Source organism: Barbus barbus (genome assembly GCF_936440315.1).
Source record: "Barbus barbus genome assembly, chromosome: 5".
Classification (NCBI taxonomy): Eukaryota; Metazoa; Chordata; class Actinopteri; order Cypriniformes; family Cyprinidae; genus Barbus; species Barbus barbus.
This window is the reverse complement of record NC_136733.1, coordinates 3,944,933-3,969,741: the sequence shown is the minus strand read 5'-3', so window position 1 is coordinate 3,969,741 and position 24,809 is coordinate 3,944,933. Positions and strand designations below refer to the sequence as shown.

The following is a 24,809-nucleotide window of genomic DNA, read 5'->3' as shown; positions in this document are numbered from 1 at the left end:
AGTTCAATAAACACTGGACAATGTAGCCTACATTATTTAAACCGTAGTTAGGAAAGGCTTATTTGTGTTTTATTTTATTATTATATTGTTTTTCTATCTAGCTACATTTTTATTGATTGATTGATTGCAAAAATCTGATCTAAATGTTTGCATGCTAAACAGCTACTGGAATATTTCAGTATGCCTATAATTAGCATATTCCAAAATAAATATATAAATAAAAACAGCCTATATTTTTTTTAAAACTTGAGAATTTACACCTTATTTTATCTGAGGATTCCGGTTGCATTCGCTTCCAGTCGTCAGTACAAAAGCAGCCCGTTATGCAGTTCAGTCAGCGCCTGTAGGCCAGTTTGGTGGACTGCAATTTTCCCCCTAGGGATTCCCGAGTCTCATAAGCCCCTACCAACCTGCTTTTTACCCATATCCACATCCACATCCTTACTTCAGGCCGACATTGGAATGATGACTATTTGTCGTCTATCAGCAGCCAAAAACAATCAGCTACGACATTAAACAGGAGAATCAGACTTGAAGTTGATATATTTCTAAATGGATAATATTTTAACAATATTTCTAAGATTACATGACACTGAAAACTGGAGTAATGATGCTGAAAATTCAGCTTTGATCAAAGGATTTAATTACATTTTAAAATATTAAAATAGAAAAAAAAAAAAAAAAAAAGGAAAAAATATTTTACAATATTACTGTTTAAAAAAAAAAAAATCTAATAATTGCAGCCTGGGTGTGAATAAGAAACTTGTTGAACTTTTTAATATTTTAGAGATAATAAAGGCAATAACATTTCATATGAATAAACAATGAAAAGCAAGTCATATGAATGAGTCTTGTTCTGATGAGATTTATTTAAAAGAAATTAACAGACTCAAAAAAAAGTTCCATTAAAATACAACTCAAATAGCATTGTTAAACACAGTCAGTTTTACATGTTTTCTTTATACTACCTGTACATTAGACTTCACAAATGCAACTATTTTCAAATAACTTAAGTAACTTGTTTTTAAAAGTGCAAATTCATAATTCATACATGGGAATTCCAAGACGTGGGTACATGGGAAAGTTCACATTTCCATTGTGCAACGAGAGTGAGAAAGAATGAGTGATGAGTGAGTGAGTGTAGAAACGCAGTGTCTGACTATGATTTCTGCTCTGCTCCTGTGGAGGACTGAGGCGTGCTGTCCGGCTTTATTATCTGATAAGTGATGAGATACTCTGGGTAGGCCTGGAAAACAACAACAGCACCACACATTAACACATCAGTCACACTAAAACATCACAGCTTGCAGTCTCTTTCATAAGGGTGCTGTGCACTATTGGATGAGAACAAAACAAAACTTGAGCTGAATAATGACACTACTGTCTTCTGTAGAGCTGCTTCTTTCAAGCTGAATCGACATTGAAATGACAAGTTGAATAACGACACTGTTGTCTTTGCTTCCACCTCAATTTAACTTGTTTAATAAATTGATGAACTTCACACATTTATTGAAGCAAATCTGAATCAACACTGAAGTGACTTAAGCTTAGGTCACTACACAGACAGAATCCAGTAAAAAAAAAAAAAAGTAATTTAATGTAAAATGTAGATTGTCACTGAAGTTGCTAAATTTAAATTTAGATGAGAATGTTTCAGAAAAAATAAAAATAAAAATTGGGAAATTATTTTTTTGATAAAAAATAAAACCCATTTCATAGTTAAATAAATTATTTTAATTAAATAAAAAATTAATTTGTTACATTTTTTAATGAATTGTTAAAATGTATAAGCCTTTATAACAGAAAACATGCAATCTGGGAAAAATTAAACAGACTTTGGGGAAAAATAGCCTACTTCCACAGGGCCATAAAATGTTGAATTGTAGTTAAATTCATGATTTTAATTAATTAGACATGCTTTTTGATTACTTAAATTAAATTTAACCATTTATAATGAAACTCATAAAAATTAAAACAGAAAAAAACAAGAAACAACGTAATTCATTGGACCCTGCTCGATCTGAATCTATTTTAGAGCTATTTGATGAATGTTGTATCACTAGTTCTATTATTTTCCTGTTTATTGCTGTGAAGCTGCCTGTATTGTATAAAGCGCTATATAACCTGATTATAGCTGTATTTTAAGCAGCAGCTTTTCTTTTACAACCATACCTGTTCTCCGCGGTAGATCACGTACTCGGCGTAGGCCAGGCCGTTGACACTGGGACGGCCGATCACAGAATGATGTCCAGGGGGAGCGTGGGCCATCTTCATGGCGCTGAACTGCAGGAAGGACTTTCCCAATGTTACACGGCAGAACAACATTTGCCTGTGGGAAATCAACACAGAGGAAAATATGAAAACCGTCTAGTGCAGTAATGCAATGTGAACTGTTTATGTTGCATCTCTTATTGTGTCATGTGTGTTAATGTACCTGTGGCACACATAGCAGGAGCGGTCTTTGTGAGTGGGGCAGCCTGTGCCGCCACCGATGCCATAGACGTACTGGTTACTCTTAGAGGAGTTCTCTGCAAAATAAATGCCAGCTCCAAACATGCCACCGATGTATGCATGACGCTCATCAAATCCTTTATGGATGATGGCATTTATGAATGGAGATCCTGAAAAAAAGAACAATTGCAAAAAAAGGTTTAGGATTATGATAATGAAAACTATTAAAATTAAATAAAAACTACAGTATGAACAAAAAAATGCAATTTAGAGCTAAATATAGCAACAATGGCATTTCTTAGCACATTTATTTATTGACAAAAAGTACAGCACTGTGTAATGTTGTACATTTCATTAATAAAACGCTGAGCTTAAACTTTGAAGGTCGTTTGGTATTAATCATGATGCAGATTAATTAGTGTAGGTAGATGCTACAGGTTTGTGGGATGAAAACTAAAACTAGCTAAATAATTCAAAATAAGCATTAAGAATTACTGTATCTTGTGTGTTCACCAAGACTGCATTTATTTGATTAAAAAAAATACAATAAAAACAGTAATATTAAAGTAACTGCACTGTAAAAAAAAAAAAAAAAAAAAAAAAGTTGAGCCAACTTAAAATTAAGGCAACCAGCTTCAGCAGATTTTTGAGTTCTCAACTTATTTTTGAAGAGATTTTCAACTTTTTGTTGTATAAACTTAACCTGTTAACTGTCGGTTCCACTTTTTGAGTATAGGCCTGAAAATGACATTTCCAACTTAAATTGTTATAATTTTATATATATTTTATAATATATTTTGAATGGTTTGGAGCAGATACTTAAGGTTGGTCTCTTTTTAAAGAAGACACTTAGCAGATTATTGTAGAGGTGAAAAAAGTTATAAAAAATTATATTACAAAAAAGTTATGGAAGTTTAAGTTTATGAAAAATAAAACGTAAAAATTTGAATATTTATATTTTGTGTAAAATATATATTTTACATAACATGTTTTACTCTAAAACTGCTAGAAAATCAAAACCAAAAATCTGAAGAAGTTGTGTTCCAAATTTGAGGTTGATATCTCAAAAAAATGAGCTTTCAGTGAAATTTTGTTTGGGGCGTAGTACCAAGCTTTTCCACTAGATGACCATCAAACCTCATTAGTAACCATATAAGGGCTGCTCTATCTCCATATATGGTTCGAGTGATCTGAAACATGTTTCTTCCATTCTTTTCTCAATATTTATGACGTAGACATCACATTCAGAAGTATTAACGGTGGCATGGCAGTATTTGATTTCAATTCATCATCATGCAACAAGAACCCTGGACGTACGATATAGTTCACGCTGCATCAAAAATTGAGAACCTATTGTTTTTTCTTTATATTCGAAACACTTTTAGACTTTTCTCTCAAAAAAGAGAATGAATTTTATCTTTTGAACACTTGACAAACATGAATGGAGATTTTTCATGATTTTATATATGTATCACTATTTCAAAGTAAAGGTCAGAACTCTCTCTCTGACTGATGAGTACTCTTCTTACAAATGAACAAATTACAGTTGCCCTGTAAAATATTTTAAAAATCAGTCACCAAATATGAAAACTAGAGTCTTTAAGCTTTCAAAGAATATATAGTTTGTCAAGATTGCTTTTGGTTCAGACTAAGATATTACTGTTTAAATCATGTAATGGCAAGTGGGCCCACCGGTGGGCCCGTGACAATTAACAGGTTGAGAAAACGCAAAAATCTGCTTGCCTTAAAAGTTCCAATTGTTTTTTGTTTTTTTACAGTGTATTTTGTATTTGAATTAATTTTCAAATGTAATTTATTCCTGTGATCAAAGCTGAATTTTCAGCATCATTACTCCAGTCTTCAGTGTCACATGATCCTTCAGAAATCAATCTAATATACCGATTTACTGCTTAAGAAACATTTCTTATTATTCTCATAATTCTTACATTCATTCTTATAATGTTGAAAACAATTGTGCCGATTCATATTTTTATAGAAACCATCATATTTTTTCAGGATTCTTTGAGGAATATAAAGTTCAAAAGAACAGCATAGGGCCTATAGTTGAAACAGAAACGTTATAGCCCTAAATCCTTTATTTATTATAAGCATTTTCATTTAATTTCAAAATTAAGATGAAAATAATTACATTGTGGCAAAAAAAAGTAATAGAACAGATAAAAAAAAGATTGTTAGTTTCTTTTCAAGTCAATGTTAAGAAGAGCAGCATGAGATCGCTTACCATGAAACAGCATTCGCTCATTGTGGTGGTTGTGATTCTCGTCTGCGATCTCTTTCTGTCTGTGTGTGTATCGCTCTCTCAATTTCTTATTCACCACCTTCTGGATCTACAAGACAATTTCTGTGAGATTTTGCTCAAGAGTAGAACCGATATTTACGATATCAAATATGAGGCTAGATCATTTACCCACATCTATCAAAACAATGTGATCATACAGTATGTTTATGTAAACCTTTTTTGGACATCAATACCTGTTTTAGAAGAGTTAAATATCACTAATGTTGAATGCATTTGGTGTGTTTTACCTTGATGACATTGTATCGACTGAAAACGCCACCTGCGTTTCCTCCGTCCCTGTGCTCCCGAATTGTGCTTTGCATCTGTGACCAAACACAAACAAACACTCATCACACAGCCAAAGCAGATGGGTGCATGAAACAGCTAAGAGCTCCAAGTGTTTATGTTTGTACCTCTTCCTCAACAGATTGAAACTCTTTATCATCCACGGCCAGGTCGATCAAAACTGTGCCCTGATTGGTGCAGTGGAACGTCAGGTATGGGTTGGCACCTGTGCGTACAGATAACAAGATTTAAGTGTAATAAAATCACACCGATTCAAGCAGGAGCAGCATTTAGGAGCAGTTTTATGAGATGGACACTCACCCTGCTGTCCTCCAAGCAGCCTCTCGATGCCTTTGATGAGTTTATGACGGTGTCCGTAAGCATTGATGCCGATCTCCTTGAGTTCCTCGTGACCCATATCAGCCAACACGTCCAGAGTGATCTAATGGACACGGCGTTGATAAAAACATGAGGAAATCTTGAAACAGTGCCAGAAGAAATCCAGAAGATGTCTCCGATTTTCTCACCTGTTCTCTCTCAAAGATGTCCCTCAAATGTTCAAGCCCCAGACTCTTCAGGAATTGTGAGATGTTCATATCCAAGACAGCTACAGGGCCAAAAAACAAAACAATCTTAACAAATTAAGATATGCTGGACAACTGAAAAGAAACTCACATTATCAGTTAAAAAAATAAATCACTAAAAAAATAGTGTAGTCTGATTCCCAAACTTGTATTATAGTGGTTCTTTTTACTGAAACAAATTCATATACAATCAGTGTAATCTGATTCCCAAACAAACGACGTGGTTCTTTTTGGAGAATCAAAACCATACAGAGCGTTCAGTGGAGTCTGATTCCTGAATGGATGACTCTTACAAGGTGTCGCTTTTTAGTGACTCACAATCATACAGTCAGTGTAGTAGGAATTCTGAGCAAATGACTCATGTGAGGCTGTTGTTTTAGTGAATTCATCATTGTAGCCCGATTCCTTAACAAGTTACTCTTATGAGGCAGTTCTTTTTAGTTCATCAAAATCATATAGCGCAATCAATATAGCCTGATCTGATTGCCAAACAAATGACTCTTATGAACCAGTTCTTTTAAGTGAATCAATTTAGCCTGATTCCTAAACCAACAACTCTGTGACGGTTCTTTTGTTTCTCACCATCTCCTTCCTTGCGGTCAGTTCCGGAAGCCCCATCAGCGGGCCCTGTAGCCCCTCCACTGGCCCCGTCGCAGAGGGGCCCGGCCAGGTTATCGATGCTGGAGGCAGCGGAGAGGCAGGAGGGTGTGGAGGCGGGTGATATGAGAGCGGCGCTGAGCACGGTGGCCTGCGGTTTGAAACAGCTGGGTAGAGCATCAGGTGGCATGGCATCCATCAGCAGAGCTCGGATATCATCAGCCTGATTGACACAGAGAGCAGATGAAGGACAATGAACTTCATACTACAGTCAGTACAGAAGCAAATTTGATACTCAAGTAAAAAACATTTAGATTTTCCTTTTTTTTTTTTTTTTTTTTAAAGGTTCAATAAACTTAAAAAAAAAAAAAAAAAAAAAAAATTCTGACTATTATTTCATATGTCAGGCTTTATAGGGTTCAACTGAAGTCAACTTGTATTTTTTCTTAACTACAGTATTATCAGCTGCTGTAGTGTTTACCGTGGCCAGGTCCAGAGCCGTCTGTCCCTCCTGGTTCTTCATGGTAGGGTCAGCGCCGTGCGCCAGCAGCAGTGCACACAGCTGTGTGCGGCCCTTTTGTGCAGCCTCATGCAGCGGTGTGAACGCCCACTTATCTGTCGCGTTCACGCATGTGTTAAACTTGATCAGGAGGGCGGCGATGTCCACATGCTGGACAGAACAGAGAAGGCAATTACACATTATGCTACAATATTTCTGTTCATTACTGGGTACAAGTTCATATGCGCTACTGCTAAACAGTCCAATCACCCAATATTTAGCCATTTTGAGAATATGTGCATTTGCTAATGACAATATAGTTTAATACATAATGAAAATGACAAAATATTGTGTAAAATCATTCACTGAGCAATTGTGCACAATCGCTATATCTCTACCGCTACCACGTTCTTTAAAATTAATTCTTCTGAACTTTCCATTTATCAAAGAATCCACAAAAATATTAAGCAGCACAAATGTTTTCAACAATGATAATAACCAAATGTTTTTTGAGCAACAAATCGGCATATTAGATTGATTTCTGAAGGATCATGTCACAGTGAAGACTGGAACAATGATGCTGAAAATTCAACGTTATATCACGAGAATAAATTACATTTCAAAATATATTCAAATAGTAAACAGTTATTTTAAATTATATTAATATTTCATAATATTAATGGATGTTTGATCAAATAAATGCAGGTTTGGTGAGCATAAGAGACCTTTTAAATACATTTAAAAATCTTACCGACCCCAAATATTTTAACAATAGTGTATAAATATAAAAAAATATATTTTTTTATTAAAACATTTTTTATATATTTTTTTTATTAAATATAAAAAAAGGGGCAGTCGTGGCCTAATGGATAGAGAGTTGTACTTGTAACCTGAAGGTCGTGGGTTCGAGTCTCAGGTCCGGCAGGGATTGTAGGTGGGGGAGTGAATAACCAACACTCTCTCCACCCTCAATACCACGACTGAGGTGAGACCCTTGAGCAAGGCACCGAACCCCCAACTGCTCCCCGGGTGCCGCCATCATTTTTTATTTAAATCTCTGGAATCCTTTCTGTAATATTCTATTCTACAAAACCTATCCTTCATAGGTAAAGTCATTTATCCAAACTAAGACCTCTGACCTTCCCGTATCCCCTATTTTCTCACCCCATATGAAGCAGCGTTATGCAGAGGGATCAGTCCTCCTTTATCCTGAGCGTTCACATCCGCTCCGTGCTCCAGGAGATACTCAGCCACCTCCAGGTTATTATAACCAGCTGATCAAAAATGAAGGAATTCATCATTAAACCACCAGAGATATGAGATAAATGCATGTCGACTGATCAATGTGAGAATGTGGATTATGGTACGTTACCTGCAAGGTGCAGCGGTGTGGAGTTCCTGCCCTGAGTGTCTCTGCAGTTGATATTCTCAGGGCTGCAGAGCTTCTGCACACGGGCCAAACAGCCCTTCTTAGCAGCATCCAGCAGGGCGGCGTCTCCACGCAGAAGGTCCTGGATGTCTGTGTCTCCGTCCTTTACCATGTCCAGAGCCGTGTTGCCATCACGGTTCTTCTTAGACGGGTCTGCACCATGCTAAAGGGGGAGCAGCTGTGTTACACTCATAATAATAATCATTAATCCTATATTAAGTACATTTAAGGCCGCAAAAATTGTTTTGAAAAATCAAGTTGATACGAAAGGCACAATTTCACCTTAAACTAAAGAGAGAAAAAAATAGCATGTAAAGTAGCACGCAAAACGACTCCGGATTTAATTTACTGGCAGCTGAAAAATCTGGATATTATTATTTATTTTATTTTTAGGTCGCAGTTTGTTTGTTTTTCCATCAATAATAATATAAAATTTAAATTGCATAATATTTATAGATATTTAATTATTAATCTAAAAACGTATTTACAATATTTATAGAATTTATATATTGCACAAATTTTCATATTTTTTAATTGGATTTTGGCCTAATGTATCTAGAATTTTAGACAAGAATCTAAACTTCGGTGCATTAATAAATTATCAGTGCACAATTATAACTCATGATAGGACTAAACATCATTGATATTTTAATTCCCACACAATCGTGATATTCATGATTATGCCAACATGTGCAAGATTTCTCCATCTGATGTATCAAACCTTGAGCAGTAGTTTGCAGATCTCATATTTGCCCTTGGCTGCAGCCTCATGTAGTGGTGTGAACTTCCAAAGGTCTGCCACGTTCACAGACGCTCCATGTCTCACCAGCAACTCTGCCACCTCGTAGTGACCGTACGAACACGCGTTGTGCAAAGGAACCAGACCACTGACAAAGAGAACAAGTGAAAATCAGATAATTCAGACACAGTGCAACGACAGTCATGCTAATTCAGATGAAGATGATCGTACCCTTTATCTTTAGCGTGCACGTCCGCCCCATGATGCAACAGGTATTCCACCACAGCCACACGGTTGTAGCCTGCAGCAAAATGCAGCGGGGTGGAGTGACGACCCTCCAGGTCACGACAATTCACGTTTTGTGGGGAGCACAGTTGCTATAGAAGATACACAGACAAATTGGCATCAAATGAATAAATATTTATTGATTCCCTTATTCGAAATCTTTAGAACAAATTTAGTCCCTTATCATCACTAAATGTCCTATTTTATGTCACATTGCAAAAGTGAAAAAGATTTTGTCCACGCTAACTTTAAACGTGGTACCATAAGCCAAACTGTTTTTTACCTTTACTGTGTCAAGGTCTCCGGCTTTAGCAGCCTCGAGAAAGCGGTAATCCACATCCGAATTACGAGGAGGAATGTTCTCTGAAGAAATAAACGCAGAAAAATCATAAATTCAGGACATGGTGCTGTTTGGATAAATGGACAGTTAATTCATTAATCGTACTGTAATAAGACTTAAGAGTAATGGATGTGACACTGTAATAGTACCATTGAGTATTTGCTGTACGGCTTCATTGCCCATCTGTGATGCAGTGAAGCCCTGCAGTGAAACGATTGACGGGTCGGCTCCGTAACTCAGCAATTGTCTGCAAGTCTGGATGTGACCGGCAAGGGCCGCCCTATGCAGGGCTGTCTGTCCCAGCGTGTCCACAGCATTCACCTAAACACACGCACAAAGGGTTATTATAAAGGGAACTTTGGGTTTAGTAAGAAGACCAAGAATATGAAGCAGCATAATGTTTTCAACACTGAAAATAAGAATTTTTTCTTACATTTACATTTATTAATTTAGCTGACACTTTTATCCAAAGAGACTTACAATTGCTATATATGTCAGAGGTTGCACGCCTCTGGAGCAACTAGGGGTTAAGTGTCTTGCTCAGGGACACATTTGTGTCTCACAGTGGATTCGAACCCGGGTCTCTCACACCAAAGGCATGTGTCTTATCCACTGCGCCATCACCACCCCACTTCTTGAGCAACAAATCGGCATATTAAGGCTGGAATACTCTACACGACTTTTAAAATCTGAACAGATTTTTAAAACATTAGGCATCATACACTTACCGACTTTGTAAATACACTACATGACTGAAGATCATACACTACCAGACTTTAAAGTTGTTCCGATCACAACGAACTCACGCAGAAACGTGCGCCCTGTTGCTAGGAGACGCATGACAAATGAAAACATATGCGTTCTAAAATTGGCTGAAAATATCAAACATGTTTGATATCCTCCGACTTAATAGAATCAAAGTCTGAAGCTAAAAAAAGAGTCTGTGACCATTATACACTACGCGATTTTCTGTGGAATCTGTCAGCTGTAATCTGCAGACTGGCTCTGACTTTCCTCAACTAGCGTCAACTTGTTCAGACTGTAAAATCGGGCCATCATAGTGCATTCCAGGCCTTATAATGATTTCTGAAGGATCATGTGACACTGAAGACTGGAGCAATGATGCTGAATATTCAGCTTTACATCACAGGAATACATTATATTTGTAATATATTGAAATACACTTTGTTTTAGTAAAAAAAAAAAAAAAAGTGTAATAATATTTCACAATATTACAGTTTTTCCTGTATTTTGATTAAATACATTTTTTTAACTTAAATTATGGATTATGCACAAGAAAACACGCAAATAGCGCTCCCTTAAAAATCACTGAGCTGTCACTCGTTTCAGTTTATCGCATTCTCAGAAAAATCTACACTGCACAATAAATATTTTATTTACATCGTGTCTACACTACAATCGGAGGATAAGCTTGCAGAATTCAGGACTGAAATAAACTCTGGCGTTTTGAACGGTGAGTGAATTCTGAAAAACCTCGGATTGGTTGCTGCGTTCAAGAAATCAACAGATTGGCTGTGATTGGCTACAACATCCGAAACTACCTTTGATAATATCCAGAGCGCAAACACGGAGAGACAGATACGCACTGGAGTCTGCTGTGAGGTGGCTGCAGTTTACTTTCATTTTGTTGTTTAGGTTTATAAGAAGTTATGTTTGCCGGTTCCCACCTCCTTCTTCCCAGAGTCTTGAACTTTGTTAAATACATACATTTTCCTTAAATCATCTTGGTGACCCATCTTTAAGCCTTGGGTGGGTCGCAAGCCAGAGTTTAAAAACCACTAGTATAGCACAATATGAATTGATAATTGTTTTATCATTTACAAATTGATTTATTAAAAAAAGAAGCCCTGGAGTCTGGCATAATATTCGATGTAGGGTACAAGAGATAATATAACAGGCTTTAAATATAGACAAAGCTGACTAAGTAGATGACGCATAGCAAATTGGCTCATTATCTCCTAAAACAGAGCTCATAATGAATTCGTTCCATGCAGTGTGAGGATGCTTGTACCTTTGCTCCGTGTTTCTGAAGGACTTCAAGCACGTCATTATGACCTCTTTCAGAAGCAACGTGGAACGGAGTCATAAAACTAGAAGGAGAAAGAATATAAGATAATGTGAGAATGTCTTGCCATTTATTTGTGAAATTTACTAGCAATTTCAACACTCACTCCTTGTTCTTCTCGTGAATGTTGGCACCTTTCCGCAGCAGCAGCTCTGTGACCTGTTTGCGTTTGGGATGAGGAGAGGCTACGGCGCAGTGCTGCAAACATCATAAAGACATTTTAATAAACACATCATTAAAACCTTCAGGATTCAGAGGAGACCATGTAATGTGCTCACCAGAGCAGAGTCATGCGAGTGAGGGTGTTTGAAGCTGATGATCTCTTGAGCAGTTTTCTTGACCTTTGCCATGTCCGCCTCGCGGGCCGCTTGCAAAAGCGTGTGTCCTTTGAACTCATCTGGATGAGGTAAATCACAAAAAAGTCAAACGATTACTAACAGCCCTGCATCTTGAAAAAAAAAAAAAAAAATGTCCAAATATTACCCAATGTGATGAAGCGGAGTTCAAAAATATCAATACAAATTTTCCATCATATTTTTTTTATTACATATGAGCTTTAATGTTTTTATCTAAATTAATTTTAAGCACTTACAAAAGCAGTCAAATGTAAAACGTTATGGCTTTAATGATAAAAGTATTTAAAATGTATCATTTTACTCGCAAAAGGCATCATTTTGTATGCAAAGGCATGACAAAAAAAAACATTTTAGTTCAAAAACTTTACAAAATAAGCTTTTCTGTTGCTGTTTGCATGTAGTAAAACACCCACAGATGTAGTAGAAAACATCTGGGTCATACTTGCATTTTCTTTTGTCACGGTCCATAATTCTAACAGCATTAAGCATAAAATAATATCATAGGAATAGTTCATAGGAATCATTCAATAGGAATAATTTCTTTGTTGCAGTTTTTCTGCTTATTAAAAGATAGTACGAGTCTTCTTCACCTTACAAATGGTTGCTAGAAGCAAAAATGCTATGAAATGCATAATTCCATAGCATCACCAGATTGAGAAATTGTGACTTCCTAGAGAAAAACAGGCAGTATTTCTAGAATCAATAACCCAAAATGAATAAGAAACGGGTATTGGATATTCACCAAATACAATGCAGGGTGGTGATACTGAAAAGAAAGCAGCATGAATGTCACTTACAGGTGAGTCTCTCTTTCAGTTCAGGTGTGGGCGCCACATCTACAGCGCTCTTGCCGTGGCAGTTGAGCAGTGTGGGATCAGCGCCGTGACTCAGCAGCAGTGAACACACCTCCACTCGATTCTTACTAGCCGCCTCGTGCAGCGGCGTGAACTGCCACAGGTCCATGGCATTAACGCACGCCCCATGCTGTGAGAGAGGCAAATAGCAAAGCATCAATCATGTGCATTATTGTAACTAATAATCAGAACAATAAGCACCTGTGCTTATATTAGTGCTGGGGGAGCTAATACATTGTGATCAGTAAGTATTGGCTGGATTGCTTTCTTTACCTTCAGCAGGAGCTCTGTGACCTCATAGTGACCATAAGAGCAGGCATTATGCAGGGGAACTAGACCACTGATAAAGAGAGAGCAAAAGTTCAGAATTATTCAAAAGATCATAATTAAAGCATTTAAAGCCAACACGAAATCAAAAACGGCCATCTGTCCTAATACATTTCTGGTCTATAGATTCCTATACATCCATATTCTAATGTTCTGATTTCCTGCTCAAGAAATATTTCCTAGTATTATCAACGTTAAAAACAGTTAAAGTGCTGCTTCATATATTTATAGATTTTTCAGTATTCTTTTGTGAGAAGTAAAAAAACAGCAATTACTTCCATACTGGACACCACATGTTAAAGAGAGAGATAAGACGTAGACGTTTCTCACCCTTTGTCTTTGGCATGGACGTCAGCACCGTACTGCAGCAGCAGCTGCACTATACGCACTCGATTATACCCAGCGGCCAGGTGAAGAGGAGTGGACTGCAAAAGAACCAGAGAAATATTAACAATCAAGCTAAATAAGTGCTCATCAATATAACAAGTGCTTGTTGCAAAAACCCAACCTCAAAGAATGATGTAACCCTGTTTGTAACCCATCCCCATCATTAGTTTAATCACTACAATGGCTAACTTTTTATGCAGTGATCTGTTCTGTGTAATGTATTTCGCTTCTGAAACTACGTTCTTGTGATACAAATGAAGAAGTGGTACGTGTTCTAGCATCCACACTAATTATAAATATATGGACTTAAATAAACATGTAAAGGCCTACTCACACCAAAAACGGAACAAATTATAGAAGAATGGTGTATTTGACTTTTTCCACATGTACAGTTAATATATAGTATGTTTTAGTTGTATTGAATTTATTATACATTTAAATAAGACTTTCAGCCAACTTATTTGGAAGTGTTGTATATAGTCATAGAAAAATGATATTCAGCATGTCATACCTGTTTAGTTAGTTGCTTTCTTTCCTCATTTTTGAAAGATTTCAAGTTTTAAGTTCTTTTATAGCTTCTCAACAATTGTTTCACATGCCTTAAAAAGGTGAAAAAGTCAGTGTCTTTACCCATAATCCTTAAGACAGACCCACCAATCAGAGAAAGTCAATGGTACCAAGGAAACAGAAATAGATGCAGAAGAGCTCAGCGCCAACCACAAGCTCCCATAAAGCATTGCAAGTGACATAAAAATCCAGCGATATTTTGGTTTTACATGATTCTAAGCCAATAGGTTTATACTGTACCATCATTTTGAATTAAATTACATCATTTGCATTGCTTCAAGTGCACAGACCAGCAAGTTTGAAATGCTCTTGTAAGAGTGGTTGGTTTTGTTTATGGCTTCAAATTCTTTAATCGAAATTCATTTGGAGAAAATGGGAAACAAATGTTAATACTTTCTCTAAACACTAAAAGCGGTCGCTGTTGTGAACTATTGCCTCTTGGTGCAAGTAGGCCTTTATATCTGCGATCTCTCTGAACAACTGATGAATCTGGCTTGAGCTCGATCACTTAAGAAGAGATGATAAGTGACTCAAACCACTAGTAACTTAAAATAGCCTAAGCACAAAAAAGTTACAAATTCGTTCCCAGTTCATGCAGTGAAAAATGAAGAAATAATGACAGCCTGAACACAACCACAGCAAAACAATCAGCATGACAACCAATTTCGACGCAGCCATTTAGTATTCTGCCTCAAAAGAATGATGCATTGTCTGAGAGAATATTATTCAGTGCAGGATGGAAAGGCAACATTCATGTTCATGTCACTATTATGTAGTACAGCACAAGCAATAGGCAACAGTGCAATGTTTCTAGCATACACACAATGGAACTAAACAGGACAGGATGTCAAAGAGAAATCAGGAGTTAAACACCACGTTCGTGGAGAGCATGCGTGCTGATCACAACAAATCAAACAAACGGATTGAAGAACATGAGGCAATGCATGGATGCGGAGGTGGGGTTTAGGGGTGGAAACATGGCGGAGTTCTTGCAGAGGCAGACAATTTAGAGAAGTATTGTAAAAAGTGTTAAATAAAGACTTCAAAGAAAGTTTTCAGAACCTGCAGGAGTCAACAAACGTTAGCCGAGCTATTGGTTGATTGATGGATTGTGACCAGCAGAAAATAAGGCAGGTTTCTGTGCGTTTTAAGTGTGAACCAGCATATAGATTTTTTTTTTAGGGACAAAAATTGAAAACAAATCAAAATGAAAAATAAACAATAAAATCACAGAAGACCAAATAAAACTCATTTCTGTTTCACAAAATAAACTTACCAGCATTTTTTGAGATGTAGACTGAATGTCGCCAGAACAAAAAACAAAACAAAACAAAAAATTAGCTATTAACTAACATATCCATCAAAGCTGACTGTGGTGCTTACAACCTAATAATTCAACAGCTACAGCATCTTCAATTACTAAAAATATTTAGCTACTTCATGCTTGTGAAAGACTGTATATTATTTTTTAGGAATCAGTTCACACAGGATGATAAATGCTACAGCCGATTTGACATTTTAAACGGCCAATATACCTAATAAACATTATTAATAACACTAATAAACACTACTGTTCAAAAGTCTGATATTTTTTAAATTTCTTTTACACCAAGGCTGCAAGAAGTTGATCAAAATGCAGTAACTATTTTGTAGTTTAATAGATTTGCCTGTGATGTATGCTGAATTTAACATCTTTCATGCTTCAATTTCACATGAAACTACATGAATCATTCTAGTATTTGCTGCTCAAGAAACCTTTTCTATTATTAATCAGCATTGAAAAAGTTGTGCTGCTTTATATTTTTGTAGATACATTGTTATCTTTCACTTTGATGAATAGAAATTTTTATTTTTTTAACATTATTAATATCTTTACCGTCACTTTTGATCAATTTAATGCATCTTTGTTGAATAAAAATATAATTTTTTTTTAAATCCCAAACTTTTGAACAGTACATATACACACAATTTCAATATATAATTTTATACAATATTCTATACAAAACAAATGACTATACATATGTTTATTATCATATCGGTGCATCCCTTAGGCTTATAAACATTTTCTATGCTCATGTACTGTGTTCAAAAACAATACCACACAGCATATACACAATTTTTGTTACATAAATGTCCTCTGTATGACATGACTGCCAATACTCACATCTATGCAAAGTACATTCAAGTGTGCATTATGCTCAGTGAGCAACTATTTACATTTACACGTTTAGCGAACGCTTTTATCAACAAAGAGGAAAAAAGCAATTTATCAAACTAGTGTGCGCTGTATTCCACTTAAAATGCTCCAGTCAAAATTACATCATTATACAAAACACCAGCATCAACATCAGTATCGGAGTGTACAAAAATGAAAGTATAGCAACAATACTCTGCAGCCTGTAAAAAAAATATAATAATTGCCTACATCACTATACTACAGCATGAGTTACAGTACATAACTCAAAATCTATTACAAGACAAACAGGAGACAATCCCACAATTAACTCATTCCTAAAAAGCCCTTCTGATATAAAGACACAGAGGTCTGGAGGGAGGGAGTGACCTGAAATGTTCAGGGATGACAGAGGATTTGAGGGGAAATCAACATAGTTATTATGTTATGACTAGAGGAAGAAATGGATCACAAAAGCTTTGGCCGAAAACTTCATGAAGGTCAGGCGTGCATCCAATAGGAATCAAAGATCAACTGAAATCCCTCATAAAAATGACTGACATCCAAAAGCATGCCAGACTGAACAAAGGGGCAGTGTAACAAACATTATAAAACGACATCAACCATATGTCCAAACTTAAACTCATCATGGGTAAAACTAGGTCAGCGCTGTTTACTCTAAACACGGTATTACTGAAAGAAAAAACTCAAACAAGGGGATTTGGGATTGTCTTGACCTACATCTATTTATTCAACCAATGAGAGCTAGAGTCAGAGCTAGAGTTTCGAAACGACATCAGACATCCAATCTAAAACAGTCATACTTGGCATTAAATGAAGTGATTCTGATCTGTTACCTTGCGCCCATCGCTGGCATGACAGTTGACGTTAAGTGGAGTCAAAAGTGCCATCAACTTTTCCTCATTTCCGCTCCTAAGAAGGTTTTCCAAACAGAGGGAGTAAAACACCGTTAGGAACGGCAACTTTCATCAACATTTCTGGATGAGTGACAAGTCAAAAAAAGAGTCAAATGTACTTAAAGAAACAGTATCTTTTAAAATAAAAGAGTTCAATACACCATGTAAAGTTAAGGTCTCTGCACACTGAGTCCGAAATTTTCGCATGCGTTTTTTCGCATTCGCAATCTTAAAAATTCGTCACGCACAGAGACCTTGCACACTGAGTCCGATGCGTTTTAATTAATCCGTTTCGAAAAAAATCGCAAAACTATACAAAATGTCTTTAAGTAGTGAGGATGATTTTGTTGTCCTCTCTCTTTTTAAAAAAAGAAAAAGAAAATATTGGGTCCATCCAATCCTTAGATTGCGCAAAGAGGAAGGTTCCACCTCCTTATCAAAGAGCTGCAGGATTATCTCGAGAGATTCAAAGTTTATTTCAGGATGTCAATGCCTCAGTTTGATACTTTGCTAGCGATACTGAATCCACATAATAAAAAGAAGAGCACCAATGAAGACCACCAATTTCCGTGAACCAATTTATCCTGAACAGAGACTCTCTGAGGTATGGACACACACACACACACACCGAACTGCGGCATCGGAAAGGTGCGCGCCAGGCATAAAAAATAGGCTACAGCAGTTCTTTATATTCTGTATTCCGCAATTTGTTTGTCATAAAATGCTCTGTGCTGCAAGACGAAGTGTATTCATTTGTCTGACACTATTTTGGATTTTGGCTTTCGCTTGTACGGTGGCTCTGAATGGTCAAAACACCTTCTCAAAGCATCTCAAAATGCTTTATACGGATGCGAAAAACGCAAAAAAATCGAACCCGATCCGAATTTTTTTTTGACGGACGAAAATTTCGGAGGCAGTGTGCAAACGTGATTGACAAAACGTGAGGTCGTATTTAATTTTCAACGTGCGAAAATTTCGGACGAAAAATTCGGACTCAGTGTGCAATGGCCTTTACTGTAAGTTTAAATATAAAACCTTCCTTTTTACTCTATTTATTGCTATAAGCAATACATGGGACTGTTATGTGAGCAGCTATTAAAGGATGGTGCAGTGGAAATTATATTGGACTATACTGCTACTCAGGTGTAAACGTATCAAATATATATTATTTGCTGCAGTTGCAGATATTTATACGGCCAAAAAGTAAGATGAAATTCTGAAATGCAAATCAATGAGATCGTCATAACAATATAGCAGATAGCATACATAAAATATTATGATTATATTTACATTTTTAATTTTATGTTGCAAGCTCTGTAGTTTGTATGATGAGGCAAAACAATGCAATGCAGACTGAGAGATGAACAAATAAACATTCCTCAAGAGTCGGATGATCATAATTGGTACTCACATTTTAACATGATTTTTCCAAAAATTGATGTATGGATAATCAAGTAAACCTAAGTTGGTTCAGTCCAGTAAGTGTTCATCTTGAAATATTACAGACAGTATAAAAGTTGTTCTTACAGTTACACCGTCCAATAAACATTAATATACCAAGTGGCAAAAATGTCTCATTCTGATATTCTTGGATTTCCGTTCTGTTCTGATGTCAGAGTTTTCTAAACATTAAGATACAACTATATGTCAGGTTGTGTGTAGCACCTACACCTCTGCACATTCTTCCCAAAGGACTCCAGCATAAGAAACAAGCGGCTGAGGGATTCAAACAAACATCCAAAACCCCTCAAAACCATTGATACATTGATATTAAATTAATATAGTATGCCAAAAGCTCACCTCGCTGCCTCCAACAGTTCATCCTTCTTATATTCACCTGATAAAAAAATTAAAACAGCAGGTGTCAGACAGACTTAATTTGCAAGATTCATTAATGTGTGTGTGGATATTTTTAGTGTTACTGTGGCTGTGTTCAGACTGGAATACTGACTTTGTTTACCATGCAGTACCTCTTTTAAATAGTATGTGACATGGTATGCAGGATGCACCGTTTCAAACAGAAGGCTGTTACATTAACCTCACTACATTTAATTTGGTGAGTGGCATTTTAATCCAACTTTGTGTGCAAATATTTAAACATGTAGCTGTCCGATCAATTAATGTACTATGGAAATGTGGCTGTAAATGGCCGTAGGTTCATTTTTTCAGACTGGAGTGCAGTGCATTGTGGTAAACTGCACTCACACAGCACGCTGTTGCTGTAATGGCATACTGCATACTACAAAACATACTCAGTGGGCCTTTACATGTCTGCTCATCAGATTTTGTGTGTTGTTAATGACTTTAAAGCAAATATGTATGTGTGTGTGTCTCACCAGTGAGGACGGTCTTAGCAGAAGGGTCTGCCAGGTCCAGAGCTGATTTGCCATCAGTGTTTCTGATGTTCGGATCAGCGCCGTGCTGGAGCAACACTGTAAGAAACAGAAGCAAGCAATACAGTCACCGATACTGAAACTGACCGATACTAAAAGTTGATAACGTTGTATATTGTGGTTGATAAGTATAATTATCAACACTGTTTTTCCACCTAAAGTGTTCATGTAGTGTAGTACACTCAGCCATCAAAACACTTACATGCAAAGCAGAAAAGATGGACAACTGTTTATTTAATGCATTCACCAATGTTTCATTTTAAATGCTGAAATTGACAAATTAACTTAGATTAACAAATGCTGCAGTATTGTTCATGTAGTTAACTGTTATATAGGTCTACCTATTATTACCAAAGTGTTAGTTTTTAAAAAAATGTTTCCAGCATCAGCATGTTATCAAAAAATTACAATATTGACTAATATAGATATTTTCTACAATATATTGCACATCATAAACAGTTACTTGCCAAATAACTCTAAAACAAAGCAATTACAATTTTCAAGACATTTTTCAAAACGTTTAGCAGAATGTTAATGATAGTCATAAAAAAACACCACTCTACATCAGCTTTAACGCTAATCTAAATGGTCCTGAAGCTTGACAGATACATTTTGTAAGTGTGAATAATCCAAAACGGTCTTCTCAATTAATATGAGATCATGAAAACTGCACGCTTATGATTACTAATGCTGAAAACCTCTTGTTATGTGGGAGATATCATACCGCCGGACTGAACATGGGTATAGTTATGTGAATTGACATCTGTTGAATTAATAGCAGGAGCTAAAATTGATCAACTTAACTTTCAGTTTATAAAGGTCTTATTTACTTGTTTTTACAGGCTCCTGGTTTATATTAAAATACATTTTTTTTTTAATTCTGATAAATTTTCAATATCAAATTAATCAGTACAAAAATAATACTGACCAATAATGATATAATCACCAATATACTGCACATCCCTATCAGTCACTCTCTACACTCACCAAATAACTCTGAAGAAACAAAGTAAGCCACCGAACTCAGACAAACCTATTTATCATGTTACTAATGCAAGCTTCAGAGATTCTGTCAGTTTTCTCACTCAGACTCACACACAGAGTGCTGTCTCAGCACAGGGGTATTTATTCAGCAGCACTCTATGACATCAGGGTGCAGGAGAAAAATACTGCAGGACAACAACATTACTATCACAACACAGCAATACGCTGGAATGCCACATCAGCTCTCCAGGAAACAGCTGTGGACTGTGACTCACTAGACCTGATTCACTGCCTCACTGCTAGGGATGAATGATATATCGGTGACCATCAGAATTTGTCTTTATTAAAGCTGTTTTAATGATCAGAATTGGTCTATAATTGGAAACGGATAAAATAACATTCTCAAATGAATCCATACCAATGCACACGTCTATTTTGCCCTTGATGGCGGCTTCGTGCAGAGGTGTGTAGTTCCAGTTGTCTCGTGCGTTGGGGTCCGCGCCGCTACACAGCAGCAGGCTGACCACCTCTGCGTGCCCAAACGAGCAGGCGTTATGGAGCGGGATCAGACCGCCGTCGTCGCGGGAATGGACGTTTGCTCCGGTCTGCAGGAGATGCTCCACCACGTCCTTTCTGCCAAAACCTGTAAAACATTACATAGGACAAGCCGTTTAACAAGCAATGCATCTAATATGATAAACTGAATAAAAAAAGAAACACCAGATCTTATTCATATCTGATCTAAAACTGCTCTATTTGTGAAAGTGTATGTTTTTTAAATGCCACAACTATTTGACACATTTCTTTTAAAGGCATAGTTCACCCAAAAATTTGTGAACAATTTGCATGACATTTCAAACCTGCTTGAGTTTCTTCTTTGGTGAGACACAGAACAAAGTATGTTTATTTGGAATGACGTCCATTTAATTGACAGCAGGAGACAAAATGCTTAACTTTTTAAGATTATAACTCCTGGTTAGCAAATCTCCAGATATTCCTAAATAGTAATGGATTTAGTCAGCTCATATGCCTCACAGAACGCAGACTTATATTATATTATAGTTTTTAAAAACCTAATTAGATAGCACCAACATTTAATTTGTTTTCCTGTCCACAATGGTCATTTTAAATTTGATTTATGAAATTTAAACCATTTGAATAGATATTGTGTTTACAGAGAGTCTATGAGGGAAATTTAGTACAATTACGTGTCAGCTTCGTAATAAGAGTAAAATTATATTTTACTCTTATTATTTGAACCAAATGAAACATGCCGTAATGATATTCCATGACACATAACCACTGTGAACAGTCATAATTTCTGTATGAAAACAACAAACTGTATATATGAATGTATTCGTAGACCTCCAATGAAAAATCTCATGCCTGTATAAATAAACTCCAAATCTAAAGGAACCAAAATCCACAAAGGAGACGTTCTGTTCTTTTATAAGGTCAAAAACAAAGCAAGATGCTTACAAACACGGATTATATCGAACAAATACAGACCTGCAGCGAAATGCAGAGGGGTTGATTTTCGTCCGGCCATGTCTTTGGCGTTCACATTCACCGAGTCCACCAGCCTCTTCACCCGCGACACATCTCCGTTCCGACAGGCCTCGAACAGCTCTCTGAACGCCCCGCCGGCCCCGTCCCCGGGACTGGCCGCCCCTGAGTCGGGGCTCTGGCTGCCTGCGGTCGCGCCGGAGCTAATGCTGCTGCAGCTGGAGCTGCCGAGCGCGGCCGCTGCTGTTGCGGGCCGGTCTGGGGAAGAGGCGGAGGAGGAGGAGGCCGCTGCGGACTCCATCGTCGCTCCGTCGCATTCCGCTGCGCCAGAGGCCGAGGGGCTCAATAAAGTAGTCGATTCGGGAATAATCGCGGACGGCGATTCCGGTGGGGGGGATGCGATCACGGCGTTCCGCGGAGACGGCTGCAGGCTGCTTTGTTGGTGCTGTGAGGATCGACGGGACACCGCCATTTTCCCCCCAAAGCTCCGTCTGTCAACAATAACAGCTGGAGCCGCTGCGCTTCCGCTCAGTGCGAGAAGGCTTCCGGTTGGAAGCTACGCGCTACTGATTATGTTAAATATCTCAGTTTCATTTACTCCGCATTTAATATATTTTAATGTCATTAAACTATGACACAAATCTTCAAATTTATGAAATTATAGGGACCGTGGATGAATCTATCTGTCTGTTATTTTAGTATCATTGAGATACTGTTATAGTTTTTATAATTTGAATTAAAGTTAGTAGTTTTGTTGTTGTTTTAATACGTCTATAGTGTCTAAAAAAAATCAGTTTCAGTTATTAACTAAATAGCTACTTAAACTAAATAAAACTAATTAATACTGCTTTGGCAACAAGCTGAAATAAAATAAATGTAATCTCTATCTATCTATCATCTATCTATCTATCTATCTATCTATCTATCTATCTATCTATCTATCTATCTATCTATCTATCTATCTATCTATCTATCTATCTATCTATCCACCCATCAGGTGTCTGACTTCACATTGAAACTGAAAACAATGTTACACCCAAAAGTCTGGCCCAGGGTGAGATGATCTGCTCCACCTCTTTATATGACACACCTCAGCTTTGTGGACATTCAAACTGTTCTGGTATATGGGGCCTTGTCAAACAACAACAAAAACCTCCACTGGCACCAGGTGGTTGGGGGTGGACAGAAATGATATCTATTGCTTCAGGGCCTGCTTGTGCTCTCTTGGTTGTTTTGGGTGTAAATTAACTTAAAGATTGTGAGTGTTTTAGTGCATTGTGCTGTTAATATGTAGCTGGAGAGATGTCTGGTTCTTCTCGTGCATCACGGATGGGAATCAAGACTCTTATCTGAAGAGGTTAGTTAAGCTTATATACAAACCCGATTCCAAAAAAGTTGGGACACTGTACAAATTACGAATAAAAAAGGAATGCAATAATTTACAAATCTCATAAACTTATATTTTATTCACAATAGAATATAGATAACATATCAAATGTGGAAAGTGAGACATTTTGAAATGTCATGCCAAATATTGGCTCATTTTGGATTTCATGAGGGCTACACATTCCAAAAAAGTTGGGACAGGTAGCAATAAGAGGCCGGAAAAGTTAAATGTACATATAAGGAACAGCTGGAGGACCAATTTGCAACTTATTAGGTAAAGTGGCAACATGATTGGGTATAAAAAGTGCCTCTCAGAGTGGCAGTGTCTCTCAGAAGTCAAGATGGCAAGAGGATCACCAATTCCCCCAATGCTGCGGCGAAAAATAGTGGAGCAATATCAGAAAGGAGTTTCTCAGAGAAAAATTGCAAAGAGTTTGAAGTTATCATCATCTACAGTGCATAATATCATCCAAAGATTCAGAGAATCTTGAACAATCTCTGTGCGTAAGGGTCAAGGCCGGAAAACCATACTGGATGCCCGTGATCTTCGGGCCCTTAGACGGCACTGCATCACATACAGGAATGCTACTGTAATGGAAATCACAACATGGGCTCAGGAATACTTCCAGAAAACATTGTCGGTGAACACAATCCACCGTGCCATTCGCCGTTGCCGGCTAAAACTCTATAGGTCAAAAAAGAAGCCATATCTAAACATGATACAGAAGCGCAGGCGTTTTCTCTGGGCCAAGGCTTATTTAAAATGGACTGTGGCAAAGTGGAAAACTGTTCTGTGGTCAGACGAATCAAAATTTGAAGTTCTTTTTGGAAAATTGGGATGCCATGTCATCCGGACTAAAGAGGACAAGGACAACCCAAGTTGTTATCGGCGCTCAGCCTGCATCTCTGATGGTATGGGGTTGCATGAGTGCGTGTGGCATGGGCAGCTTACACATCTGGAAAGGCACCATCAATGCTGAAAGGTATATCCAAGTTCTAGAACAACATATGCTCCCATCCAGACGTTGTCTCTTTCAGGAAAGACCTTGCATTTTCCAACATGACAATGCCAGACCACATACTGCATCAATTACAACATCATGGCTGCGTAGGAGGAGGATCCGGGTACTGAAATGGCCAGCCTGCAGTCCAGATCTTTCACCCATAGAAAACATTTGGCGCATCATAAAGAGGAAGATGCGACAAAGAAGACCTAAGACAGTTGAGCAACTAGAAGCCTGTATTAGACAAGAATGGGACAACATTCCTATTCCTAAACTTGAGCAACTCAGTCCCCAGACGTTTGCAGACTGTTATAAAAAGAAGAGGGGATGCCACACAGTGTTAAACATGGCCTTGTCTCAA

General features: G+C 37.2%; 1 protein-coding gene across 1 annotated transcript; it reads right to left on the bottom strand.

The window, feature by feature from the left end:
- Positions 1-756: 756 nt before the first annotated feature.
- LOC306870099 (poly [ADP-ribose] polymerase tankyrase-1-like) lies at positions 757-22,578 on the bottom strand. The gene is made up of 28 exons (XM_079417169.1): positions 22,062-22,578; positions 20,971-21,195; positions 19,512-19,607; positions 18,976-19,012; positions 17,116-17,191; positions 15,362-15,382; positions 13,462-13,556; positions 13,078-13,144; positions 12,748-12,934; positions 11,873-11,991; positions 11,701-11,792; positions 11,541-11,619; positions 9,658-9,829; positions 9,452-9,531; positions 9,115-9,260; positions 8,866-9,031; positions 8,088-8,307; positions 7,880-7,989; positions 6,698-6,886; positions 6,202-6,439; positions 5,563-5,642; positions 5,357-5,477; positions 5,164-5,261; positions 4,999-5,073; positions 4,694-4,799; positions 2,435-2,621; positions 2,173-2,329; positions 757-1,246 (listed from the first exon to the last, which is right to left on the bottom strand). Exons 1-28 carry the CDS (start codon positions 22,528-22,530, stop codon positions 1,160-1,162), a joined length of 3,795 nt encoding a protein of 1,264 aa, XP_079273295.1. The 5' UTR covers positions 22,531-22,578; the 3' UTR covers positions 757-1,159.
- Positions 22,579-24,809: the final 2,231 nt, after the last annotated feature.